Raw genomic sequence first — 23593 nt, 5'->3', positions numbered from 1 at the left:
CTGGAATTGAAGTGGGCTACAGTGTATCTCCCTAGAACTTTCCTTAAAATGGATAACAGCAAGGGATGTTGGGAGGCATAGTTCCTTCATTCAAAATGGGCTTTACATAAGGCATAGCATATGCTCATCTTTCTTTCCGTAATTCTGCATTCTTCAAAGTGTCAAGTAATGCAAATCTTACTCCAGGTTGGCTGTATTTTATGAAAGTTGCATTAAATGGTATTTTCTTATGCAGTATCACTGTATTATTGTATTATTATTACAGTATTATTGCCTTTTTATTTTTTATTTTTTTATGTATTGCCTATTATTGCCTTATTATTGCCTTTCTTAAATATTGTAAAAGACCCTTGAATTGAAGGGGATGGTGTGTAAAAATATATAAAGTACGCAGAAAATGGAATTTATAGATTAATAGCATTGTGGCAAATGTTTTCCAAATATCTAGGTCAGGATTTTGCAAAAGTACAGCACCTAACCAAATTTTTTTCATGTAAGCTAATTTAAAATTAACATTCTCCAATTTAGCAAAAAGCAAAATTATTGTGCCAAAAATTAACCTTTCCCATACCGGGAGTCGAACCCGGGCCGCCTGGGTGAAAACCAGGAATCCTAACCGCTAGACCATATGGGAAGGACATATTCAATTTGTTTCGCCAGCTCAGGTCAATGCTGAAGAAAGCCAAGTCAACCCAGTTCGTGCCTGCCCTCTTTTGGAGGAACAGCAAAGTGCTATAATTCAAAGCAGTCGTTTTTTCTGAGCCATTATCGTTTGCATTGTCAGCCCTATGCAGCAATAAGGCTACTACAATAGTATCTTAAATGGAAGAATGCCCTCTGTGGTCCGTTGGAGCCTCCCTACGTTAACCTGACAGTAAATTCTATGGTTTACTTCCAGGAAGGTAGCTCGAGGTCCGTTCCGACTGAGATGTTGATCGCCTGATCGAGACTGCAGAATTCCGAAAACCCACCAGAGGGCAGCAACGAAGGGGAGGATTCTGTTTCGATTCCCTGCAGCATCTTCCTCCAATGAATCCACCAGTTAAGGAGTAAGGAAAAGAGGTAATTGGCTGGAGGTAATTGCAGACACCTGAGCTAGCCTGGGACCGAGCTGGTTAAAAGGCAGCTGCAAGCTCTCCTCCCCAATGTTCTCTTCTGAAATTGCTTTTGTACTGATGGGGAGAGTCTGAGTGATCCTTCGGAAGAGAACTTTTAGCTTGGTAGTTTTGTCCTTCTCATGTCCCAGCAGAATGGTTTCATATCTTGCAGTAAGGTGAGCTTCGGGGGATGGTGAAAAATTTGGCCTGGACTTAGAAAAAAATATATGTGGTTTTTGCCTTACTTTACTATTTTGGGATATTACTATTACTTACTATTTGGGATATTAAGCTGCATTTTACTTAACTCTGGTTTATTAGATAAGCAACAACTGGTTGGGTTCACATAGCTTGTAAAACTATCAATAATAGCTTAATGTGATATGTAAACCCAAGTATTTGGCACAATAGAGGGTTAGCTTCTCCTAGAATGTATCCTAATAGTTTTATCGCTATATTGTAAAACCCACCTAACTTCTTAGGCTAAATCATGTGGTTTGTTTTTATTTTGGCTTAATTGTCTGTTGCTTGTAAACCATAGCAGATAGCTTAGTGTGTATAGTTAAATAATATTAAACTATAGTTATAAACTATAGTTATACCTGAGTCTGTCTCTAACCCAAAATTTGTGAGCATGTTTGACTGGGGTAATTTACTGTATCCTGTGATTTGTTTTGGCTTGATATGATGGGTCAATCTATCCATTGTGGTTTGTAAACCAAGCCCTTTGTGAACCCAGCCAGTGGCACCATCTGACTAAACTATGGTGTATTCTAAGATGTGAACTCAGACTGGCTGTATTATGCTCTCTCTGGGTCTGCCAATCAAAACCAAGATGTGATTTATTTCATTTTTGTCAAAATAGTACATGAGCCCATCCTCTCTGCTGCGCCTTATGGGTTTGGGCTTAACACGAAGATTGAGTCCAGGTGTTAACTTATTCTGGCAATGGATTCTCAGTGAGAGTAGAGAGTAGAGTAGATGCTGGAAGGGACCTTGGAAGTCTTCTAGTCCAGAATAGAACTGAATAAAAGCTATTGAGCAGGTGCTTGTCTTGTTGGGGAGACCTTGAAGTGGGTTTTGGTTTTCATCTGAGCTGGCTCCTGAAATCTTGGCTTCTGCTACAGCTAGCCAGCATCTTATCAAGCATATTAACCAGCCTGGGAAGAGTGAGGAAGGTACACCCCCCACCGGTGATTGAGTTGCATGTATAAAATGTGACCTGTACTCTAATTTCTCTTTCAGACTCTTTCTTCTCGTTGTTCTGGTCCCCAGAACATGGCTCCAGTTTGTTTCTCTAATAGGTAAGCAGGAGGCTGAGCAAATACAAAACAAACTGGGTTTGTTAGATCTTTGTATGGCTTTGACTGCCCTTAGAGAAGGAAGGACATTTCAATGGTGTGGAAAGAGTCATATGTGTCCTTCCCCCACTTTTCTTCCTTCTTTTGAAGAAATAGAAGGTGGCCTAGTCCTCACCTTGATTAAACACAAATTGGGCAGGGATTATGTCTTGCTCTTTCCCAAGATACAAACTACTAAGGAAAGAAATTGGTATCTTCTAGGTACTTTGACCAGTCATTTCTTCTATTATTCCTTATTAGAAATAGTTAATAAACAAGGAAGATCAGATCTGTAGGCCCAGCTAGAGATAGCAACAGATATTATACTTCTGGCTATTGCTAGATTGGAAAAGCATATTGGGACCCAGTCTTGGACAAAGCATTATCATTAAATTCTGCCAAGCTCTTCCAGGCTACATCCATAATTCATACAGGTTCTGCACAAACGGAGTAAGTTGGTTTGGTGTTTATTGCAGCCTTCCCCAACTTAACATGCTTTAGATATTTGAATTATCTTTTTGGTCTTCCCAGTCTCTGGGAAGAAAGGAATTGGAATGTAATATGTCTGGACGACAATGAATTGGTACAGGTATTTTTAGTTATCATCTAGATCATGTTAGGAATTTCAGATATTCTGAGCAGTTGCCTAGCCTGGCGGAGGGATCATGGCCTGATCCTTTTGGAAACTTTGTTCCCACGCTGATTCAAGGATGCTAAAACGGATCCAGTCAGCTTGTAGCATCCCTCACAGGGCGATTGTTGGGAGAAATAGGCAAAGGAAGCACTAGGTACACCACCTTGTGCTCCCGAATGAAAGATGAGATTAAAATCTAATAAAATATTCTTCCTCTTTGCGGTTCAGATCGGGTGGAAGTGGAATGTCTAGGTAGCCTTGCAAAACTCAAGTTGAATCCAAGTTATTTCCAGAACAAGTATGTCGGTTTTGCTGCCCTTGGTGAGTCTTGATCCTCCTGTCTTTTATTGTGAATCATTAGGAAATCTTCAATCTAATCCTTGTTTTTTTAAAATATGGTATTCCATCTGATGATGCAAGGATGAAGTAATGCTACTTGGTAGAGCGGTGCAGTGCTTCAGATTCACTCTCCACAGAATGTTTTAAAATGCGCCATAGGCGCATACATGGAGCATCTGTCTGCAGCATCTTAAAAAGAGCCGGGTCTGTTCCCAGGATTGTCTGGCAGCTGCCTTAAAGTGCTGCAAACAGATGCAGTGTTCACTCTCTGCAGCATCTTTCAGGAAGTGAATCCAAAGAGATGTGTGGCTTTCTATCTGAGTGGTTAACTCTCTAGGTTCTAGGCTAGTGACAATAACTTGTGCTAGCTTCAGCTTGTCTGCCTAAGTCAGGGGTAGGCAACCTTGGCTCTTTTATGACTCGTGGACTTCAACTCCCAGAAGTCCTGAGCCAGCCATGCTGGCTCAGGAATTCTGGGAGTTGGCTGGCTCAGGAATTCTGGGAGTTGAAGTCCACGAGTCCAATTCTGGGAGTTGAAGTTGAAGGAATTCTGGGAGTTGAATTCTGGGAGTTGAAGTCCATGAGTCATAAAAGAGCCAAGGTTGCCTACGCCTGGCCTAAGTTAACCTCACTTCATTCAATTTGGAAATCACATGTTTGGGTTTGTTTACTGCCTGGATGGGAGGCTGTCTGAAAATCCCACCTATGTTCTCCACTTGAATATTGAAGGAGTATTCTTAATAATCATTTCTGTATGTTGTAATTCGTCTACATCTCCCCACTACCATCAGATTTTTTTTAAAAAAAAAAAAACCCTGGTACGCTAGGACTATTAATATCAATTGAATTTTTTTGAGGCAAAAGCTATCTTAGCAGCCGTTTAATATTGTATGTATGTTCTGTAGTATGTTCTCTTCCTTGCCAATGATGGCATGCTTCTATAATTATGATGCATATTTTCCTCTGCTCAAGTTCTCCATCTTTTATGCTGCATCACAAGGGAAGAAAAATCACTTTTCCCAAACATTTTCAAATCTGGATCTGGCTGAAGTGGAAACAAGGCCTGTGCCACTATCTTTTAGGCAAGATCGTGCTTGTCAACAATATGAATCACTATGTTTAGAAAGGAAGATTTCTTGTTTCTAAATAACCAATATATTTATTCTTTCAGATCGGTTTGGCAGAGCTTGGTCAATTGATGAGGTCCAGGCTACGAAATGTGGCTATACCATCTTCCAGGATGCTTGGGGGAACATTGAGTTCCGGGCTTCCCTGATTGGCTGCTACACTCAGATAGTGGTAAGGATGATGATGGACTGACTGTAAACCAGACTCTGGAATTCTATACTAATGTCTCAATTCGGAAAGTGTTCATGGGATATCCATCTTCTTTTGGGCAAAGGTTGCAGGTAGATGTTCTGTAGAGCATTGAGGGCATTATAAGGATGGAGCAAGAAAAGAAATGGGTGTGGTCAAAGCAAAAAAAAATAGGCTGTGTTTTTATTTGTCATAAGCCAAATCTGTGAGATGCTCAAACATTTTCCTCATTATACTCAGGGTTAAGTTGTTAAGAATCTATAAAAATCTGAGAGACGCTGAAAAAAAATGCAGAATGTTGTTCCCAGGTTGGAGGATGTACACATAAACTCTAGTCTAGGGGTAGATAAAGTATGATACTAATCACTGCCCATCTTCCTATGGCACATGCAGTCCTACTATACAGTTGTGATTCACCGTCTTCTGGAATGGTACAGGATCCCTGTCCCTACCAACCTTCTAATTTGTTCTGCAACACTGTTAACTTCTGCTTGTGATGTTGATGTGGAAATTGTAATCCTGTTCCAGCCGTTCTGAAGATGTCCTTTTCCTACACTGAACAGTATACTACAGTGATGGCGAAACTTTTAGAGACCGAGTGCCCAAATTGCAACCCAAAACCCACTTATGTATCGTTGGGTGCCGGGTGGGCATGGCCCATTGGTGGGCGTGGCCCATTGGGTGGGTGTGGCTGCGGTGGTAACAGCAGACTGAGTGGGACTAAAAAGTTCAATCAATCAATTCCAACTTTGCGAGATCTTTTTTTTTTCTGCGAGAAGTTGAAATTGATTGATTGAACCTTTTTTTTTTTTTTTTGCACACAGCGGCAGAGGCCTAAAGTGAAAAGGTTTTATAAAACCCACCTGAATGCCTAGGACTCGGGCGATGGCGTGCATGCCCATAGAGAGGGCTCTGCATGCCACCTGTGGCACACATGCCATAGGTTCGCCACCACGGGTATACTACAATAGCAATCTTGTACCTTAAGTACTTCAACCAGCAAAACTTAATAGGTTGGAGGCTTCGTTTCTAAATGCAGATTCTATTAATTATTTTCTTCTTTCTGCAACCTTTTATTCAGGATGATCAGCAGTTCACGCTAACCATACAAATCCAGGCAGCAACAAACCCAGAGATGCACAATGCAGCTTTGCTTAATGTCCCTGTGAGTTGCTCGTACGGCCCATGGCAGCCCAGGGAAATTGTCTGTGAGACAAACTATATGGAGGTAAGTTTGGAGAACGGTCGAGCAATCCTCAGCACTGATAGTGCTGCACAATCAAAATTGTGACGGTTGTACAATTTTCCTATAAATGTGTTGCTAGGAGGTCTCAGGTACATCATGGCAGTGGACTGATGGAATGGCTGAACTGAACTTGAATAGCCCTGGTTCGGTGTACGTTACTTAGAAATAATGGAAGTATAATGCAGTTGGCACTTTAACCTGTATGGACTCTTAGATTCTCCCTTTGATTTTTTTTCTTTAGCGTTTTTAGTATCGCCAGGTTAAAGCCTATAGGCAAATAATGTGAAAAGAGATTAATGCTAGAACTGTATATTCTCTTTTATGGATATCAACTTCAGAATCTGTATCCAAGAAGTCCTAATCCTCTGTCAGAGAAAGCCACATTTTCCAAGTATAATTCTGTGCTCAGGCTAGATGTTGAATGGTGGCAATTTGGGAAGGATGAGGAGATGAAAAATCTTGCCAATCTCTGTCTTTTATTCATTCTAGCATTTTGATAAGTACTACTGATACCCACAATTAGGGCTGTGGGCTCTTCTGTTCAGTTGTCTAAGACAACACAAGCACACCCAGCTTTTGACTACAGGTCATCCTGGACTTACAATATTTCATTTAATGACCGTTCGAAGTTACAACGGCACTGAAAAAGTAACATTTTCACACAACCGTTGCATCATCCCCATGGTCCCGTGTTCAAAATTCAGACGCTTGGCAACCGACTCAGGACGGTTGCAGTGCCTCAGGTGTCATGTGATCCCCTTTTGAGGCCTTCTGACAAGCAAAGTCAATAGGGAAGCCAGGTTCACTTAATAACTGTGTTACTAACTTAAGAACTGCAGTAACTCGCTTAACAAATGCGGTAAGAAAGGTTGTAAAATTAGGCAAAACTCACTTAACAAATGTCTCGCTTAGCAACAGAAAGTTTGGGCTCAATTATGGTCATAAGTCGAGGACCACCTGTATAGCCACTGTATTTGACTCCCCAAGATGAGATTGATGAGTAGGTTCAGTGGGTGATAGACTAAGCCAGTGGCTGGATTCCTGTGGGGCCATGGAATATTTTTGCTATTGGGATAGTCTATTTAAGTGAACATTAGCCTGTTGCATGATCATGCCAGTCATTGGATCCAGCTCGAATGGCAGCTGAATCTGGTTACAGGGGCGATGCTGGAAGAAATCCTCCTGCTGCAGAAAGGACCAACTGCCTAACTTCAGGGCAATAGGTCGGTCCAGTCTAGGCACTGGGGGAAGAATAACGCAGAGCTGGTCCCAACATTTTCTGTACAAGGAAGTTCCTGTTTTGTTTTGTTTTTTACATAGTAAGGCTGGTTCTGTTTTCAGATAACCTTGAATGTGCCTGGAAATAAGTTTGGAATTGAACAACTGAAGTAAAACATATAAAAAGCCATATTATACCACACACACATATTTCACCGATCCAGTATCTTATTTGTTTTTACATAAACAATGCTGCGCTTCAGTGGTTAGATGGCCTAGACCAGGGATAGGCAACCTTGGCTCTTTTATGACTTGTGGACTTCAATTCCCAGAATTCCTGAGCCAGCCATGCTGGCTCAGGAATTCTGGGAGTTGAAATCTACGAGTCATAAAAGAGCCAAGGTTGCCTACCCCTGGCCTAGACATTGGTATTTGAACATAGATCTTTTTAACATTTATATTTTACTGTGTTTTACTAATCTAGGTGAAATGTTAATATATAGCTAGTCCATGAATGATAAGCCATGCTCTAAATAAATAAACATGCCACACCCATCAGTCTGAGAATTTAAGTAGTAGAATTATTTAGGGACAACAATCTCAACTTGTCACTAATCCATGATGGAAAACTGAAGTCAGGGCAGCATCTATACATTAGAACAGACGGGTCTCTTTGATAAGAGCAGAAGTAAGAACACTTAACTGACAGCATGGACTTAAAATAAGGCTGTCCGTCATGCCTCTTCTGCAAAGCATGATCCAGGAAGCACGGATCAGCATTCCAAAGATATCAACTGCCCTCCTGGCCTCCGGATTACAAATATAAGGAAGGTGGCCTCTCGCCAACCTGAGTGCTCATCTCCCAATTGCGTGGTATCGGTGTAGCAACTGGCCAGACTGCGCTGAAACAAGCCTGCACGTCACCACGGGGCTTTCCCAATTTAGTGCAACCCATTTGCTTTATATGACCTGCTAAGCTTCTGATAATACAACACATACTTCTGATTTCTGCAAGGAGTGTTGTCTTAAGCAAGAAGTTGTGGTGAGCTGCCAGTGTGGCTGGTGAAGTAGATTAATCCATTTCTAAACTCTGATCTTCCTAGCTCAGCGGATAGTTGGTGCTCCTGCCTCACTAGAAGGCAAGCTGCAGAAGTAGAAGGTATTCGACTACCTTAGCCTGGGCAAATATAACATTTATTACCCATTCTTGGTCCTCCTGATTAAGGAAAGTGGCTTACATTTCATGCATGCTTGCACTGTGCTGTTTTCCATCACAAATCAAGCCAGGATAGGGAGTCCCCAAGATGGTAAAGCTGCAGGTCAATGCATGGCCCTTCTTGACCAGCATAAAAGCAAGAAATAGGTTGTAGTTATTGATAGGTTGTGTACCTTAATACAGGGATGGAGAACTATGGCCCTTTTATGACTTGTGGATTTCAACTCCCAGAATTCCTAAGCCAGCCAGTTCTGGGAGTTGAAGTCCACATGTCATGAAGGGGCCATAGTTCCCCACCTCTGCCTTAATGACTCCAAAAACATCCAGGTGAATTAAGAACTGGAAGCAATGGGCTGGAATGATAGACATTTGTGCTCTCAACCTCTTAAATGCCTTTGAAGTATCTCCCAACTATACTGTCTCTTGTTTTCCCCTCAAGGTCTCAGTGAGAAGAAATGTTCCATCAATCTCAGATGGCTTTCTTCAAGATCAACCTGAAGACTGGGCATCTGCTTTCTCAGAGGTATTTCTCAGGCTTCTCCCTGATCAAAACAGAGCAATAGGTAGCATAATTTCCATGTGGACAGTTATATAACTCTAAAATGCTTCGTTTTTCTTGCTTTCTGCTCCCACGTTTTAGGTCAAAACTGGAACTCCCTCCACTTGGCAAATAATCTTTCACATAGACTCTGAGGAGAGGTCGATGCTGGTTGAAGAAGCTCAAGCTGTCGGTTATGGGATTAACATGACAGACACCAGGATTGTGTTGAGAGCGCCCTACAATGCATCTCAAGCTCAGAAAGTGGAAGTGAGCTTGCTTTAATTTTCAGAACATTGGAAGATGCAGGGGAGAAAGCAGTGACAAGAATCCATGCATTCAGTAATGTTGTTTAGCTAAAATAACCATAGCTTATGGGAAGAGGTGCTCATTTCTACCCTTCTCCATTAGTATGGGTAGGCACATGGGATTGGTGCCTTCAATCTAAAGAACCTAGGGACATCCCTGATCCCCTACCCACCTATCTGTCTATACCCCAGGGATATGTGCTCTTTTTAAAAAAATGTAATGTCATCCAATATGATTCATATACAGAGATATATTTTATTTCATGTCCTGAAGATCTGGCAATTTCACACTTGGGCAAAATAAAAAGTTGGAGACTTCTTGCTACTATTTCAGATCAGTGGGATCCCTTTTTCTTCTGTGAGATCCAGTACCTACTACAAGCAGCGCTGGATGCTCTACATTGTTGACACTGCTGTAGCCTGCCCTATAGGTGGGTAAACAGAGTAATGATCTCCAGGCTATGGATCCCTGACCTAATCTCTGAAGGCTTAGGTTTCCCTCCTTATAGCTTTAAGCCTTAACCTGTACTATCTTTTTCTCTTCTACCCTACTACTCCCTACATAGATGGTGTAACCTACACCGAAGAAACAATCACTTGGACTATCCCGAAGCAGGTTTCTCCTCTTCTAATTGGAGCTGGTACATTCAAAGAATTGCACATAGAGATGGGTGTTGACCTATACAAACTGTCAACCCAGGATATAAAGAGCCGAGGTTACATGCTGGCCAGTAACAAGGAAGCCATTATAGTAAAGATACCCATTGGTGCACTGGGTGGTAACTTCAAGGTAGGCATGGGAAACCTTTTGGATATTAAAAGCTACCGTAGATGATGGTATGTTACAGTGGGGAAGGGGTTGTATATACTGATGAGTCAGGTGTTCTGGTGCGAGTTTTTAAATTTTTCTCTTCATTTTTATTGTATTAAGCCCATTATGATACAATACAGTTCTCATCGGTTTCCTGATCCACAATAATGGGGAAAAGCACTTTTTTTTTAAAGAGGCTGTGAAAAATCTTTGGGTGCCATATCAGTTTCTTAAGGATGCAAGCTGATCATCTCTAGTCTAGCATAAAGAAGGACACGTTCCAAGTGTTTATTTATTTTTCAAATTGTGAATTGCCCATCTCCCTCAGAGAGAGGCTGGCGAATTCCTACTCTCACAAGCCTTAGACAACATGGCCAATGCTGAGAGGTGATGGAGGGTGTAGTTTTAACAAAAATTGAAAGGCCGCATTTTGCACATTTTTGATCTATCAAGATATATTATTTGAAGTGGAGTGAAGAAAAATAAATGGTTGACCGCAGTTCAGCTTCTACTTTTGAATGGTAGGCTGCATGAAATGTCAGACTGAGGGCAACATCAGGAAGAGAACAAACTGGATTTAAAAGGGGCTCCCCATTTTAACACATGATTTGTCTTGTCTTGATATATGACCACTGAAGCAATGATTACTAGCTGATCTTGCCTTCCAGAGTCACGTGGTTGGTGGAAAATTGATGATCACCTACAGAATCAACGCCTTTGTGGAGCATTTGTGGGAAGATGACAAGAGAGGTATTACGAAGCATCTCATACTGAAGAAGATCAGCACACCTTTGCAGCTTGCACCCATCAGGATTACAGACTGTGAGTTGGGTTTTTTAAAATAAGAAATTGGCAAAGGACAGTAGAAAGATGCCTTTTTTATAGCCTTCTGTAGAAGATATTATCTTCTTCAGATAACATTGTATAAAGGCTTCTCTATTGCCCCCTAGTGGTTGGCAAGCTATCTAGATATGTGGGCACACTTAAGTTACGGAGGATCTATTTAACTTTTAAAAATGCTTTAGTAGACTAACGATCTAACATTTAGATGGTCATTTAAGCAGGACCTGTTGTCTATCGCCCCTAATGTTGTTTCACCTACAGACTCTTTAGTTTACCACAAACTGGTTACTCAGAGGGGATAGGTTCAGAAAATATAAAAGCTGTTGTAAAAATATATCTGGAGAAGGCAGTGGCGAACAACTTTTTTAATGTAGTGTTGCCAAGAAAACCTGCATGGGTGTGTCCATGAAGTCATTGGGAGTTGCTTCAAGGGGATTTTATATTACTGCAGAGCACAGCTTTAGGCAACCACACCCACCATCTTCATTTCCTTAAGTGCCGGAGCTCAGTTAGACATTTACAAAAACATGTTGTGACAAATGCTGCCATCTTATGCCTCAGTAACAAGGGGCAGAGAAATGGGACAGAAAACAAAGGTCTTTTGATTAATTTGCAAAGTGTGGGTCAGAAGACCAAAAAAAGGTGGCTCCGGACTTCTTAACAGACAGAAAGCAACAGGGGTTTCTTAGAGGCAGGGGTGGAATATTGGGAAGTGGCCTGTGAATTGTTCATTCCTAATGTACACTACCTCATTCCTATTACCTTAGCTTTTTAAAAAAACAACAACAAATCTCAACAGAAACATAACCAATTACTGCTGCTGGACAAGGGACACTGCTAAACCTTTGAAGATCTTTCCAGTGGATCCCAATCCTATTTCCTGCTCACTACTGATAAAGACCACACTGGCTGATGATGCTTTGCTTCGCATCATGCCAACTTTCCAATTGATTTATTTGAAAGCTTATCCAGTGCCATCCACATTAAATAGGGTAGGGGAGTCGGATGGACATCAAGAGGTACCTCAGTGAGTACATTGGTGCCCATGGGCAGCATACTGGCTATTCAAATCTTAGAATCAGCAAAAGGGGCTTATTCACAGAGCAGCTGGAGGAAAAGACGAGAGGGAACTTCAAGCCCAAAAGCAGACTTCTTCTTCAAATGGTTTTCTTCCCCCTGCAGATACAAAGATCAATCTCAAGCTCTTCAATGCAACAGTTGGCCCCTTCTTGCCAGATGTAGACCTGGTTGGTGTGACAGTGGGTCATTCGGGGCCCTTGCCATTGCCTGAGGCTGAGAAATGGGGCTGTAAGGTCATTGAAATCAAATACCCCAACGGCAGCAAAGATTATCTTGTGCAGATCTCATTTGATAGTCCTGGAGTTGAGAAGGAGGTATGAACCGATATCAATTTAGGCCTTGTCTGCAGGTGTTACAGTGGAATATCTTATCATTAGCAGCAGAGCACTGACAACGCAACTGCTGATGTTCCTTTCAATCCCAATGTAATAACTCAACCAAAACTGAATTATTATGTGGAGTGGCTTGAAACATTTTATTTTTCCAGATAACTGTGTTTCATTTTGCGTGCCTATAATTAGCACACATGCACTACTTCAGATTCTCCCTTCTGTATTGGAGGGATGTCACTAACTCCATGAAATGACATTCTTTGTTGAGTACCAATAGATATTTGGACCATCCATTCCTGAGAATTCCTGGGAATTTCTAATCTGGAGATGGGTGATCCTCCCTTAGTTTTCAGGAGAATTTTAGGCAATTTGAATGTCTTTCTCTTCCCTCCCTAGTGCAAAATGAACATGGTTGGTCAAAGGCTGGGTAAAAGTTAGATGACTGTATTTGCAGAGAAATAATTGGTGAGGTACTGTAGGTTTAGAACATATGGACATCTTTTATCATGTTGTATAAAAGAGGGAGCCAAGATTCAAGCTGTAGGGTATCTGGAGTAGGGTTACGACAGTGTTTCAATGTGCTACACATGTAAACAAGTTTTGCAGTTTAAGTTTTCCAAGATGGAGTCAAAATCAGTCTTCCATGATCTTGGTTTTCTCCAAATATGTGGTCTTCAGCTCCCAGAATTCTTAGTAATGGCCATGCTGACTGGGAAATTGTAAGAGCTGAAGTCCACATATCTAGAGATTGCTTGGCTGGATAAGGCTGCTCTAAACAGTTTGCAACCATCTGTATGCAGTCCATTTATCTATGTAAATTGTTAGATATTGTGTAGATTTTAACTGAGAATTACAAAAAAAGATGTATTTTGTAATCCATAAAATTCACCCATCTAAACAGACTGAATGTAACCAATACTAAGCCCAGCTTTCTTTTTAATAGTTACACTGTTAGTGATAATGTAGAAATTAATCCCTTCCTTTTTAACTTTTCTCAGTATGTGCCAGAACACTTTCGAAATTATACTACCAACCCTGTATTGCAATTCAGTGTGATTCCTCAGGCAGAAATCTTTGAAGTCCCAGTCCCTCTGTTTGCCTTGGTGAGGGATGCAGGTGAGTTGATTGGATCTAATATTTTCTGCCTCTTTCCATTATGGATATCAGAGAAAAAAAATGGGTAGAAGCTAGAAGATACATCCTCGGGTAGTAGACATTTCCACTGCAATTGAGAAGGTAGGCTATGGATCCAGAAGATGTTACTGTAAAGTTGTTAGAAACAACTACAGCCTTCCATTGATATCTTAATGCTTTTTAATAGGGCAGTTAAACAGTGGCACCATGATGTAGCTGGTATAATTTGTATAACGAACTATCAAGTAGGTGCTCATGCCATGCTGTAAAATGAAATGTTAATGGGAAATGCTTGTGGATTGTGAGTGGGAAAGTAAAAGGACAGGCACCCATCTTGTTTCCTCTTCTCTCCAGTGCTGCCCCAAGCAGAAGGATTCTGCGATAACGAAGCTCTCTATTTAGTGGTGAAACGTGGCAACGTGGACCAGAATTGGATACCCTTTGTGGGAAACACACCCTTAACCCAAGAGATGGCACGGACCCTTGAATATGGATTGCAGGACAATCAAACTCATTTAGCCCTGAGAGTGCCGAAGCTTGCCACTCATGTGTTCCTTGAAGTATGACAAACCTTGATCTGGGCAGCCTTCTATGTCAGAATGTAAAGGGGTGCCTTTTGGGATGTAGTGGGGACTGTGAGTAAATATTGTGAAAAAGCCTCCCAGGGCCTGCAGGCACAGGTATGCATTGGACTCCCCCTTGCTGCCTTCAGCTTCAACACTCTAGGTGACAAACATCTGGGTGGCACTAGAAGGCAGCAAAGAGTTAGTTTTCAATGTCTCTGCACTGCCATCTTGTGATCATCTGGATTTCTCCAGCCCAAGCATGAGCCATGATGGAAGACTAGCCCAGAATAAAATAGAAGAGTGAGCAAGTGAAGGGATCACCCACTTGCCACTGTGGCTGCTATTACCTTTTCTCCTGATGTTCCTGAGTCAGCGGTTGCCTCATCAGTAAGAGCATGATATTGTGGCGGTTAACCTTGGAAATTGTTCATGGCTTCCCCACAATCAATGCTGCTCACCCACTTCCTCTTCTCCCTCCTCCTACCTGTCTGTAAGGAACACAAGGAGAAAAAATAACCACACTGTATCTGGACTGCAGAAACTCCAGGGAACCACTGAATGGCAGGAAATAGGGGGATTCTGTGCCATATCTAAGAGTCTTGCTTTGGGGGTAGAGAACATTACTTATGCTTGAGGGGGGGGAACAATCTGTTACCATGAATTCTTGCTTCCTGGAAACAAGCCTGTAGTTGACTTCCTTTGCTTCTGTGAGTAAGCAGCCTGCTTGCTTATTTAGAAGCCAATATCAAAACCCTCTTTGCTTCAGCAGCAGGTTCTATTCCTTCTCTTCCACCATGATCTACTCTAATCTTCATGCTATTTCAAAAGCGGTCCTTGCTTTCTGTATAATGAATGGGGAAAAAAGAATCTTCCTGGGAGCCATCTCAGGAGCAAAGGTTCATAAATTGCTGGGGTTAAGTAAGAGCTGCATTTGATCTCTGAATAGCAAGCCAGGAGCCAAGAGAAAACCTAAAATGAAATACCCTGAAAATCTAACATTAAATTGTACTTTGTGATATAATCCCCTTTCTATCATTTGAAAATCTACAATTTGCTAACCAGTTTCAGAGTGCCAGGAGTAGCATAAGATGTCCTGAGCATCACCTCTGATCTCAGGCCTACCTACCAGCTATAAGCAGCATCAGTAGAAGGAGGCAGTACTTGTAATTCTTGAGCTCCGTTGACTGGCTCCTAGATAGATTTTGTTGGCTTAACCCCAGCAAGTCTATGATGTTCTCAATCTATGGCTTAGAATCTTAGGGTGCCTCCACTCAGCTGTCATTTTCATCACTCAAACCCTCACAGTCACGCTTTTGCTTCTGATAAGTGTATCCACCATGCTGTTGAGTAAGCTTGCTGTATAGATCAGCGTATCTTCCAGCTGTTCAATGGGGTATATTAATCTCTCTCTCTCCCTCTCTAACATGTTTCAAGGGTTTAATGTCTATTTCCCTATTTCTTCAAAAAGACTGAGGTAGAAGTGAAGGTACCTAGAAAACAAATGATTGTGGGATCTTTGGTTGGGACTGAAGTTGAGGCCCATCAGCTCTGGCTAACAAAGGAAGCCTTCGTGTCACTAATCTACTCTCTTTGTGTCCTAGGAAATAAACTCCTTTGGGATTGTGACCACCTTCCAGTTGCAATTTAAGGACCATCTCAGTCAAACTGAAATGATTGAATTTACCATATCCTGCAGCTTTTCTCCAAAAGATCTAATTGGTAAATGACATTCCTGGTTTGGTTAAATGTCTGAGGGATGTTGATCCTGATATCCTTCCAGATAACATTAAATCCATTTGGGAAGTAGTCAACCAGATTTCAAAATGTCACTTTCAATCTATTTAATCTAGATTAATACATTCACTGTAACGGCACTCACATATTTAGTGGCATATCATTCATGTCTCTTTCCTCAAAAAACCTATATATTTGGGTTGAAGGAGCTTTATTTCTCATAGATTCTTGGCTCCTTTGTCTCAAGTACATTCTAGGAAAACTATATTGTATAGAGCTTTATATAACACAGAGAAGGTATTCTAAGGTGCTAAGGAAATATTTTGGCCTTCTACCAGTTTAAAAATTAAAGTGGCTTACAACTGAACATTGGTGTTGGAATCACCATTGTTTTGCTGATATTTCATTAGCAACACACAGAGTTCTCTCCTATCTGAGTTAGTGCTCTCCACCTATACGTAGGGTTTACGGGAAACGACTGGCATGAATTTGACTTTCCCCATTAGTGACCTGTATCCTGTCTCTCATCTCTGTTTTAAGTCTCTGCAGCCATTCAGCTTCCCTCCAAAACATTTTTCCTTCCTTAGATTTTTATCCACCATTATTATTTTATAAGTAACTCAAGACAGCGAACATAGTTAATATTCGTCCTATTTTCCCCACAACAAAAACCCTATGAGGTGGATTGGGTTGAGAGTGAACGGCCCAAAGTCATCCAGTCAGCTTTCATGCTTAAAAATTCAGTCACTTGATTTCTAAGGTCAGCACCTTAACCATTACATCAAACTGACCCTTCCTTCCTTCTTCCCTCCCTCCCTCCCTTTCACATTACAGATAAAAATAAAAGCACATTTGAAACAGAGATCATCTCTGACAGTGACCCCCATGGGAGAATAAGGGGGAAATATTAATGCTAATAGACAGCAAGGCTTTTTCCCTCATGCACTGGGGATGAAGACAGTGACCTGGGGGAGAATGCTGTTGAATGATTGTGCCCAATGGAAATTTAGATGGGGATACAGTCACAGTTCTATTCCACAATCTTCGATAGCATCTTCATCTTTTTATGAAAAGGATCAATGTTAATGCAGCCTCCCAAGAGGGTTGCAATGCACTCCATTCTTGTTATTGTTGTAATTTCCTTCCCTCTCTTTCTCTTTCTCCCTTGCCCCCCCTCCTCTCGGTGTGGCTTTAATGTGGACTATGCGGGAATTATAGGGAAAGTGATTTTGGTAGCTCTGCTTCCCTGCTCTTCAATTGTGTAGCTTTGTTACATTTTTCATACTTGGTTTTTTTGCTTTTTTTTTTAAAAAAAGAAAGGCATTGACCTCCTGTATGAAAGATGGGAGGTTAATAAATAAATGAGGGAGAGAGAAAAGGGTAAAAATGATGCCCACTACCGAGGGAGGTGGTGACCTATGCTGTAAATTATCTTCAACAATCAAAATGTGAAAATCTATTTCTTTGGGAATGGAAGGCTGGTATGAAGGTGTTGGAGTGAATGGGTACACAAGAGTGCCAGTTAACATGGAATGAGAGCTGCAATGTTTGCTTGTGGCTGGCTGTGAAAAAACTATGACCAGCACCAAGAGTTGATTGTCTGGAGGCATCTATGGTGGCCTCAACGATGCGGCTCTGCTCGAGGCAAGGGTTGACAGTTGGGATACTGGGATTAGCAAGGAAGGAATCTTTACCTCCCGAACTTCCTGGAATAAACTGTGTCTCTTGCAGACTGTCAGCCTAATGGAACAATGGTAGTCTCTGCTCGGACGTTGGTTGGCATGCCAGTCTTGGACCTCTCCAATTTAGTGCTGAGAGACAAACGCTGTAAACCAGCTTCTGTGACAAAGGCAGAAGCAGTCTTCCTCTTCAGTGTAAACTCTTGTGGCACAACACGCAAGGTGAGAGATTATTGGGGGAAGGTTTCCCCCCTCTTCAGGAGGGTCTGGAAAAGATGGTGTAAAGTAGAGTAGGATATATCTACTGGCCTTCTCCCAGTCTGCCTACACTCTGGCTGTGTTGGGTTGATTTTCCCAATCATTCCCAAATGGGAAAGCCAGGTTGGGAAAACAGGTTTACATCCACCCAATAGGGCAAGCATCAACTTTTGTGCTCTTAATAAACCGCTTTATAAGTGACAGCCAGAGGAAAAGCTAGGAACTATATTTCTACTATGGTACTGGATCTTTCCTACTTCACGTGGGGTGATAAAGGGGAAGAGGGAAGGGTCCAACCTGGGTCTTTGACCAACTTGAAGAAAGGGCAGGGATCCAATTTCTAAAATTGGTCAAGCTTTGGAATGTTTCATTCCATTCTTCTTTACAGTTTGAAAACACCATCATGACTTATGAAAATGAGGTCCTGTATTTCCTCCCAGGCCAAGCAACACCTGTTTACCAGTGAGTATTTGTGACTTGAGAGCTGAAGGACAAACTTAAAGCCAACTTGGCCCTGCCTTGTGTGGTTTCCAAGTGTGCTGAGGTGGCAGTTCTCGAAATTCCTAGGCTGGGGAGAGCTTGAGTTAAAGCACTGTGTGAGGAGGAATCCTTTGCCAATCATGCTTCAGGAAGAATTGTTTTGGCACCCACTATTCTAAAATACCCAGAGATTAAAAATGGGGTACAATAGCATGGGGCGATTTGGAGCCCATCTGGAGAAACTCTGCAGACATGGGTCTCCAACAAAGCCAACTAAAGTTTCTCTGAATTTCTTATGTGCATCAACTTCTTCCCCAAAAATGTAAAATGAGAGAAGCTAAACTTTGGAGCTCTTAGTGAACTTGGGTGAATAAAAGAAGACACTTTTGTTGGCAAATTCTGTCTTTTCAAGGTTGAAATGTGCTTGCCAGTACTTCATTGGAAATGCGCTGCTGCTCCAGTATAGCCCTGCACAAGCACCATCGCCAAGCATACTGCCTGGGACTGGGCAACTGGAACTTGCCCTTAAACTGGCCAGAGGTAATTTCAAAGCAGAGGGGTATGGCATATTTATGACCGTAATCAATAAAATTATGGTACTCTTATTTTATCCTGTCAGCCACCAGCATGAGAAACACAGTTTCTAACTTAGATTTGAAGGCAGGGATTGTCTTAGAGGTTTTCCTGCTGGATGGAGGAAGAATGCAACTAAAGAAGGCAACAGTTATTTGTATTTTTGAACAAACATTTGTATTTATCTTTTAAAAATCCAACTTTAAAAAGAATGGAATGTCTCATCAAACCATTTTTAAATATTGTAAGCTTTATAATAAACTGGGTCCTACAGGGTTTCTCATTTTATGTGGGTTTTAACCTCAACTCTCTATGTGAGCATTCAGCAATTTCCACTGCTATCTTGGCTTCGCTGGGAATTTTTATGTCGTTAGGAAACTGTGAATTTGAGTCCTGAAACTTGGGCTGTTTAGACTTGAATTAACTTTACATGTCACGTTTGTCAGTTGAGGGAGCATACCAGGTCATCCAGAACAGGGTTCAGTTTTATTGTTTTATTTTTCTGTTCCTCCTCCTCCCAATCTAAGCATGTGGCAGCAGCCAAGAACATCTCTTGGCTGTATTTTAGGTTAACAATAAACAATTAGTTTTTATCTAATTGGCATCGCTAGCATAGCATGAGTTGTAGAAGAACATCTTTCAGTCCTATCACAAAATCTTTAATGGGAGACGGAGTAACCAGCCTGATAATACATGTTTTTGCAGCTCTTACTGTTTAATTATATTAATAGAATGTTAGCAATTTTTATAAAAAAATTATATATTTTTATATATTTTTAAAATTCAACTTAAACAATTTAATCAATGATGAAATCATTCTGATCCCAGTTTTCTCACTAATGATAGCAATAGCTTTGACTCCAGAGATGCCTTTGCCTCCACTCGTTGTCTGATCTGGGTTTAAAATGTCAGTGTCCTCTTGCATTGTGCTAATACAGTTCTTAGGCTAATAAGCAGATCAGAATAGCATACATAATCCTGGTTTAGACTGGTGATGAAGATTGATTCATAAACTGAATAAATTATTTTTCGATCCTAGGCTCCTAATAATGTTTTCTTTTGCCCATCTCACTTTTCTGTAGATCAGTCCTACAGAGATTTCTATCATCAGTCCGAATATCCAGTAAGTCGTTACCTGCGAGAGCCCCTGTTTTTCCAGGTAGAGCTCCTTCACAGTGAAGATCCACAGCTTGAGTTGTTTCTGGAGGACTGCTGGGCTACTGCAAAATCTGACAGGAACAGTTTTCCACAGTGGCACATAGTGGTTGACAGGTACCAATTTTAAATGTGGGTTGGAGGTTGTTTGCCACTTATATGAAAAGTTGAACACTATGAGTTAAATTGTTGCAGAAGGCAGTTGGACAAGGCCTGCATAGAAAGTGGCTTGGTTATGCTAGGGAATGAAAGAGAATGAATACAAACGTTCCAAGACAGAATAAACCATAACACTTTGTACCAGCTGCAGAAATTTCTATTTTATGTTCAGTGATCCAATCGTTTAAAAACTGAAAGACACATTAGTAATTCTTGCTATAAGCTCAAAAGTAAAGCTAGAGCTTGATGGTTATTTTCTAGAGCCTTAATACTGTATCATCTAGCATGAGTTCTCTAATTTATCAATCAGATGCAAAGGCTTTCTTTGAGGTTGTCGTACTGATAACGGTTGCGCTAATGTAATTTCATAGCATAATCTAATTAAGTGGACCTTTCTGATCTTTGATGCCAACCTGGCACAGGCTGGATCTCATAGCTATAGTTTTATAGATATATATAATTTATTTTTATTTTATATGCTAGTTGTGAGAATACAGCAGATTCACATCAGACCATATTCCATGATGTCCCCAACACTTCTGTCCCATTCCCTACACACCTGAAGAGGTTTGAAGTGAAAATGTTTACATTTGTGGTGAATAGTCAAGCTGTTCAAGGAGAGGTAAGGTTGCCTTTATGGGTCAATTTAGGTAATTTTTGACATGATATTTCTTGATCTTACATTTGATAAGCTGGTCCTATCGATGGTATGTCAGGATAGCTGACTGTTCCATGGATAAGGTTCTTCTACAACATTCCGCCTTGATAGCATTATTGTCTTTATTTCCCTACCAAAGATATTGTATATCAGCAATATAGTTTTTCTAAGCTATGAACTTTTACGAGGATATTGCTGCAATAGTGTGTTAATGGTGGAATACTTCAGTTTTATTTTAAAATCAGTTGAATTCAGTTGTTCCCAAGGGATAGGTATTTTATGTATTTTGCTATCTCCTTTAGTAACATGCTTTCAAACTATCTTGTGATGCCTGATGCTTTTTGTCTGTTGTTCAGATCTACATCCACTGTAGTGCAGTAATCTGTGATTCCACCCGGCTATCTTCTGATGCCCTTTGCATCAGGCTTTGCATTCCCAGAAAGCAAAGAGCAGGTAAGGGATTAGAATACAAATGACTTGGATTGCTGTGCGCTTTGGGTTGCAAAACACTCTGTTCTCTACTACAACCTTGCCTAACTTCTTACCTCCTAGATGAGTTGGACAACTGATGTAGTCACTGAGTTCAGTGGCATGCTGCTTCAGTAGCCTGATTGGAAGCATTTTTGTTGAGAATGGTTTTCCATGTGTCCAATGCTTTTGTCTATAAACTTTCCATTTTTTAAAAAAGAATTGGCTATCAGAAACTATGTTCTGAAACACACACTCACTCTCAAAATGTGTACGGTTGCATCTTTTGTCATGTAAGTTAATGTCTTCTTGAGCCTACTCTGTTCATTACTTCCCTGTAATGTCAGATGCCAGCCTGTGCGATGGTCAGAGAAAGGTGATTAGTTTGAAGTCTGGTTTGTGGAAAATAAAAATGCACACATTAGGCGACACTCCCTAGCTCAGGGGTAGGCAACCTTGGCTCTTTTATGACTCGTGGACTTCAACTCCCAGAATTCCTGAGCCAGCCATGTTGGCTCAGGAATTCTGGGAGTTGAAGTCCACGAGTCATAAAAGAGCCAAGGTTGCCTACCCCTGACCTAGAGACACAGTTCTTATAGTTAAAAAAAAACTAATGTTTTATGTCAGAGCTTTTCAACCGGTGGTACACATACCACCAATGGTACTTTGCCACCTGGCAGGTGGTATGCGAAGTGGTAGCGGGGCGGAGAGGAATGAGTTGAAGCGGCGGCAGCGCCGCACAAGCCCGAGGGAAAGACAGCTGGAGCTGCAGGGCTGTTGGGGCTCTGCAGAGGTGCCAGGATCAACGCTGGGCTCCAGCTGATCGGCGCTTCCGGGAGAGGAGGATATAAAAGGAGGTGGTTTTAATGGGAAAGGGCCAGTGAGGGGCTGCCCCGCCCCACCCCCTGGGCGCACGAAGAGGCGGCGGCGAGCACCCAGCATCGCTGCTGACCATCCCTGCTGACCACTGATAAAGGAAAAAGGTAGGAGAAGCACTTCCCTTTCCCCCGGGACGCCAGCACTCGCACGCTCGCCTTCTCTGTGCACCCCCAGGGTGGGGCAGAGAGGGGAGGGTGGCTCGCTGGCTCCAGGGCTCCCTGTGGATCTAAGGCTGAGCGCGTTCCAGCTTTGATGGCCCCCACCGGTAGATCAGCACGCCTGCTCGCTGACCGCCTCAAAGTCACCAGGCCGCCCCTGCCTGCGTGGGACGGCTATGGCCGGCGGCATGTCCACCGGCAGTGCTGGCAATCTCTCTCCCTCCCGTCATCCCTTCCTGAGCGCGGAGGAAGGAAAGAGAAGCAGGGCAGGGAAAGGAGTGAGCTGGAAAAGAGACTGCCTTCTGAGCACTTCGCAGGTTTGGTTTTTTAAGCTGCCAGAGGCTCCGGGCAGGCTTCCCATTTTGACACACACCCCCGCCGTTGCCTTTCCCTCCTTCAATCTGATCATGTAAAAACAGATACATTTCAGTGTAGCTAATGATGTAAAATCAGTTGCAATATGTTCTGAATTATACAACTAGCATAAGTATGATAAGATGTTTCTGATCAGAAAGATAGCTCTGAAGATGAAAAGGCTAACATTTTAAAATTCTTTCTAGGCCGGAGCACTGATTCCTCGAATGATATCCAGGGATACGTTTCATCTGGAGCAATTGTGATGGGAAGGAGGAATGATTCCTAAACATCTTATAAAAAGACTGGAATGGTGGCAAGATGTCGTTGCTGAAATATTTATTTCTAGGAGTTGCAGCTGTGTATTATGTAATAAAAAGCCTACAATAGGTCTATTTGGGTATCTTTGTGCTTTGTGTACATTTCTAGAGCAGTTTTACTCAAACGTTTAGGGATAGTGGGCATACTTGGAACTTTTAGGGTTCTGAGGTCATAGAATATTGGTCGCGAAAATACTTTTGTAACGCTTAGTCACAAAATGCTCATTTTACAGAAAGGCAAACCAGAGAGGCTACAAAATCTGAACCCATAATAGAGGTGAGGATCTGATCTTGAGTACATTCCAAAAACTCCCTTCTATGAAATGAAGTATCTGTCAAACATGCTCACTTACTGGGAAAACCCATCCTAAGTGATGTAGGCACAGCAACAGAAATTATTGTTTGCTACACAGGGTGTGCACATGTAACACTTCATAAATAAATCATTTCTAGTCTGCTTCAAGTTAGTATTTTTTAAGTGTAACAAATGCCTAGATTATTCAGCAGTGCTTAATGTTGCTCTACATATGGTAAACAAATCATGACACTGCAGTCAGCTTCATTTACTGTAGATCATAAACAGAAGGTTGAGCCTTCTGTAGTTCTGTAGTATAAATGTGCCTTACATATTAAATAAAAGTTATTTTCAATGTTCTAGAATCTGGATTCAGCCATAACCTAGCCCTGCCTTTGGTTCCT

The 23593-nt window shown here is 41.6% G+C and overlaps 1 protein-coding gene and 1 non-coding gene across 2 annotated transcripts; one reads left to right on the top strand and one right to left on the bottom strand.

Moving 5' to 3' along the window:
• Positions 1–562: 562 nt before the first annotated feature.
• TRNAE-UUC lies at positions 563–634 on the bottom strand. Its single transcript has one exon. It is a non-coding gene; the product is annotated as a tRNA-Glu (tRNA).
• A 1097-nt stretch (positions 635–1731) lies between these two features.
• Positions 1732–23026, top strand: LOC107294188. The gene is made up of 22 exons (XM_015823433.1): positions 1732–1744; positions 3300–3392; positions 4582–4709; positions 5809–5955; positions 8847–8930; positions 9048–9215; positions 9588–9684; positions 9820–10043; positions 10733–10886; positions 12090–12301; positions 12716–12730; positions 13318–13435; positions 13808–14013; positions 15488–15505; positions 15621–15738; positions 17485–17654; positions 18079–18152; positions 18583–18710; positions 19826–20015; positions 20541–20679; positions 21072–21168; positions 23004–23026. Exons 1-22 carry the CDS (start codon positions 1732–1734, stop codon positions 23024–23026), a joined length of 2616 nt encoding a protein of 871 aa, XP_015678919.1.
• The last annotated feature ends 567 nt before the right edge of the window (positions 23027–23593 follow it).

Source organism: Protobothrops mucrosquamatus, unplaced genomic scaffold (genome assembly GCF_001527695.2).
Source record: "Protobothrops mucrosquamatus isolate PMUCROS unplaced genomic scaffold, P.Mucros_1.0 scaffold_13, whole genome shotgun sequence".
Classification (NCBI taxonomy): Eukaryota; Metazoa; Chordata; class Lepidosauria; order Squamata; family Viperidae; genus Protobothrops; species Protobothrops mucrosquamatus.
Note: the sequence above shows the minus strand (reverse complement) of the source record. Positions and strands in the feature narration are given on the sequence as shown.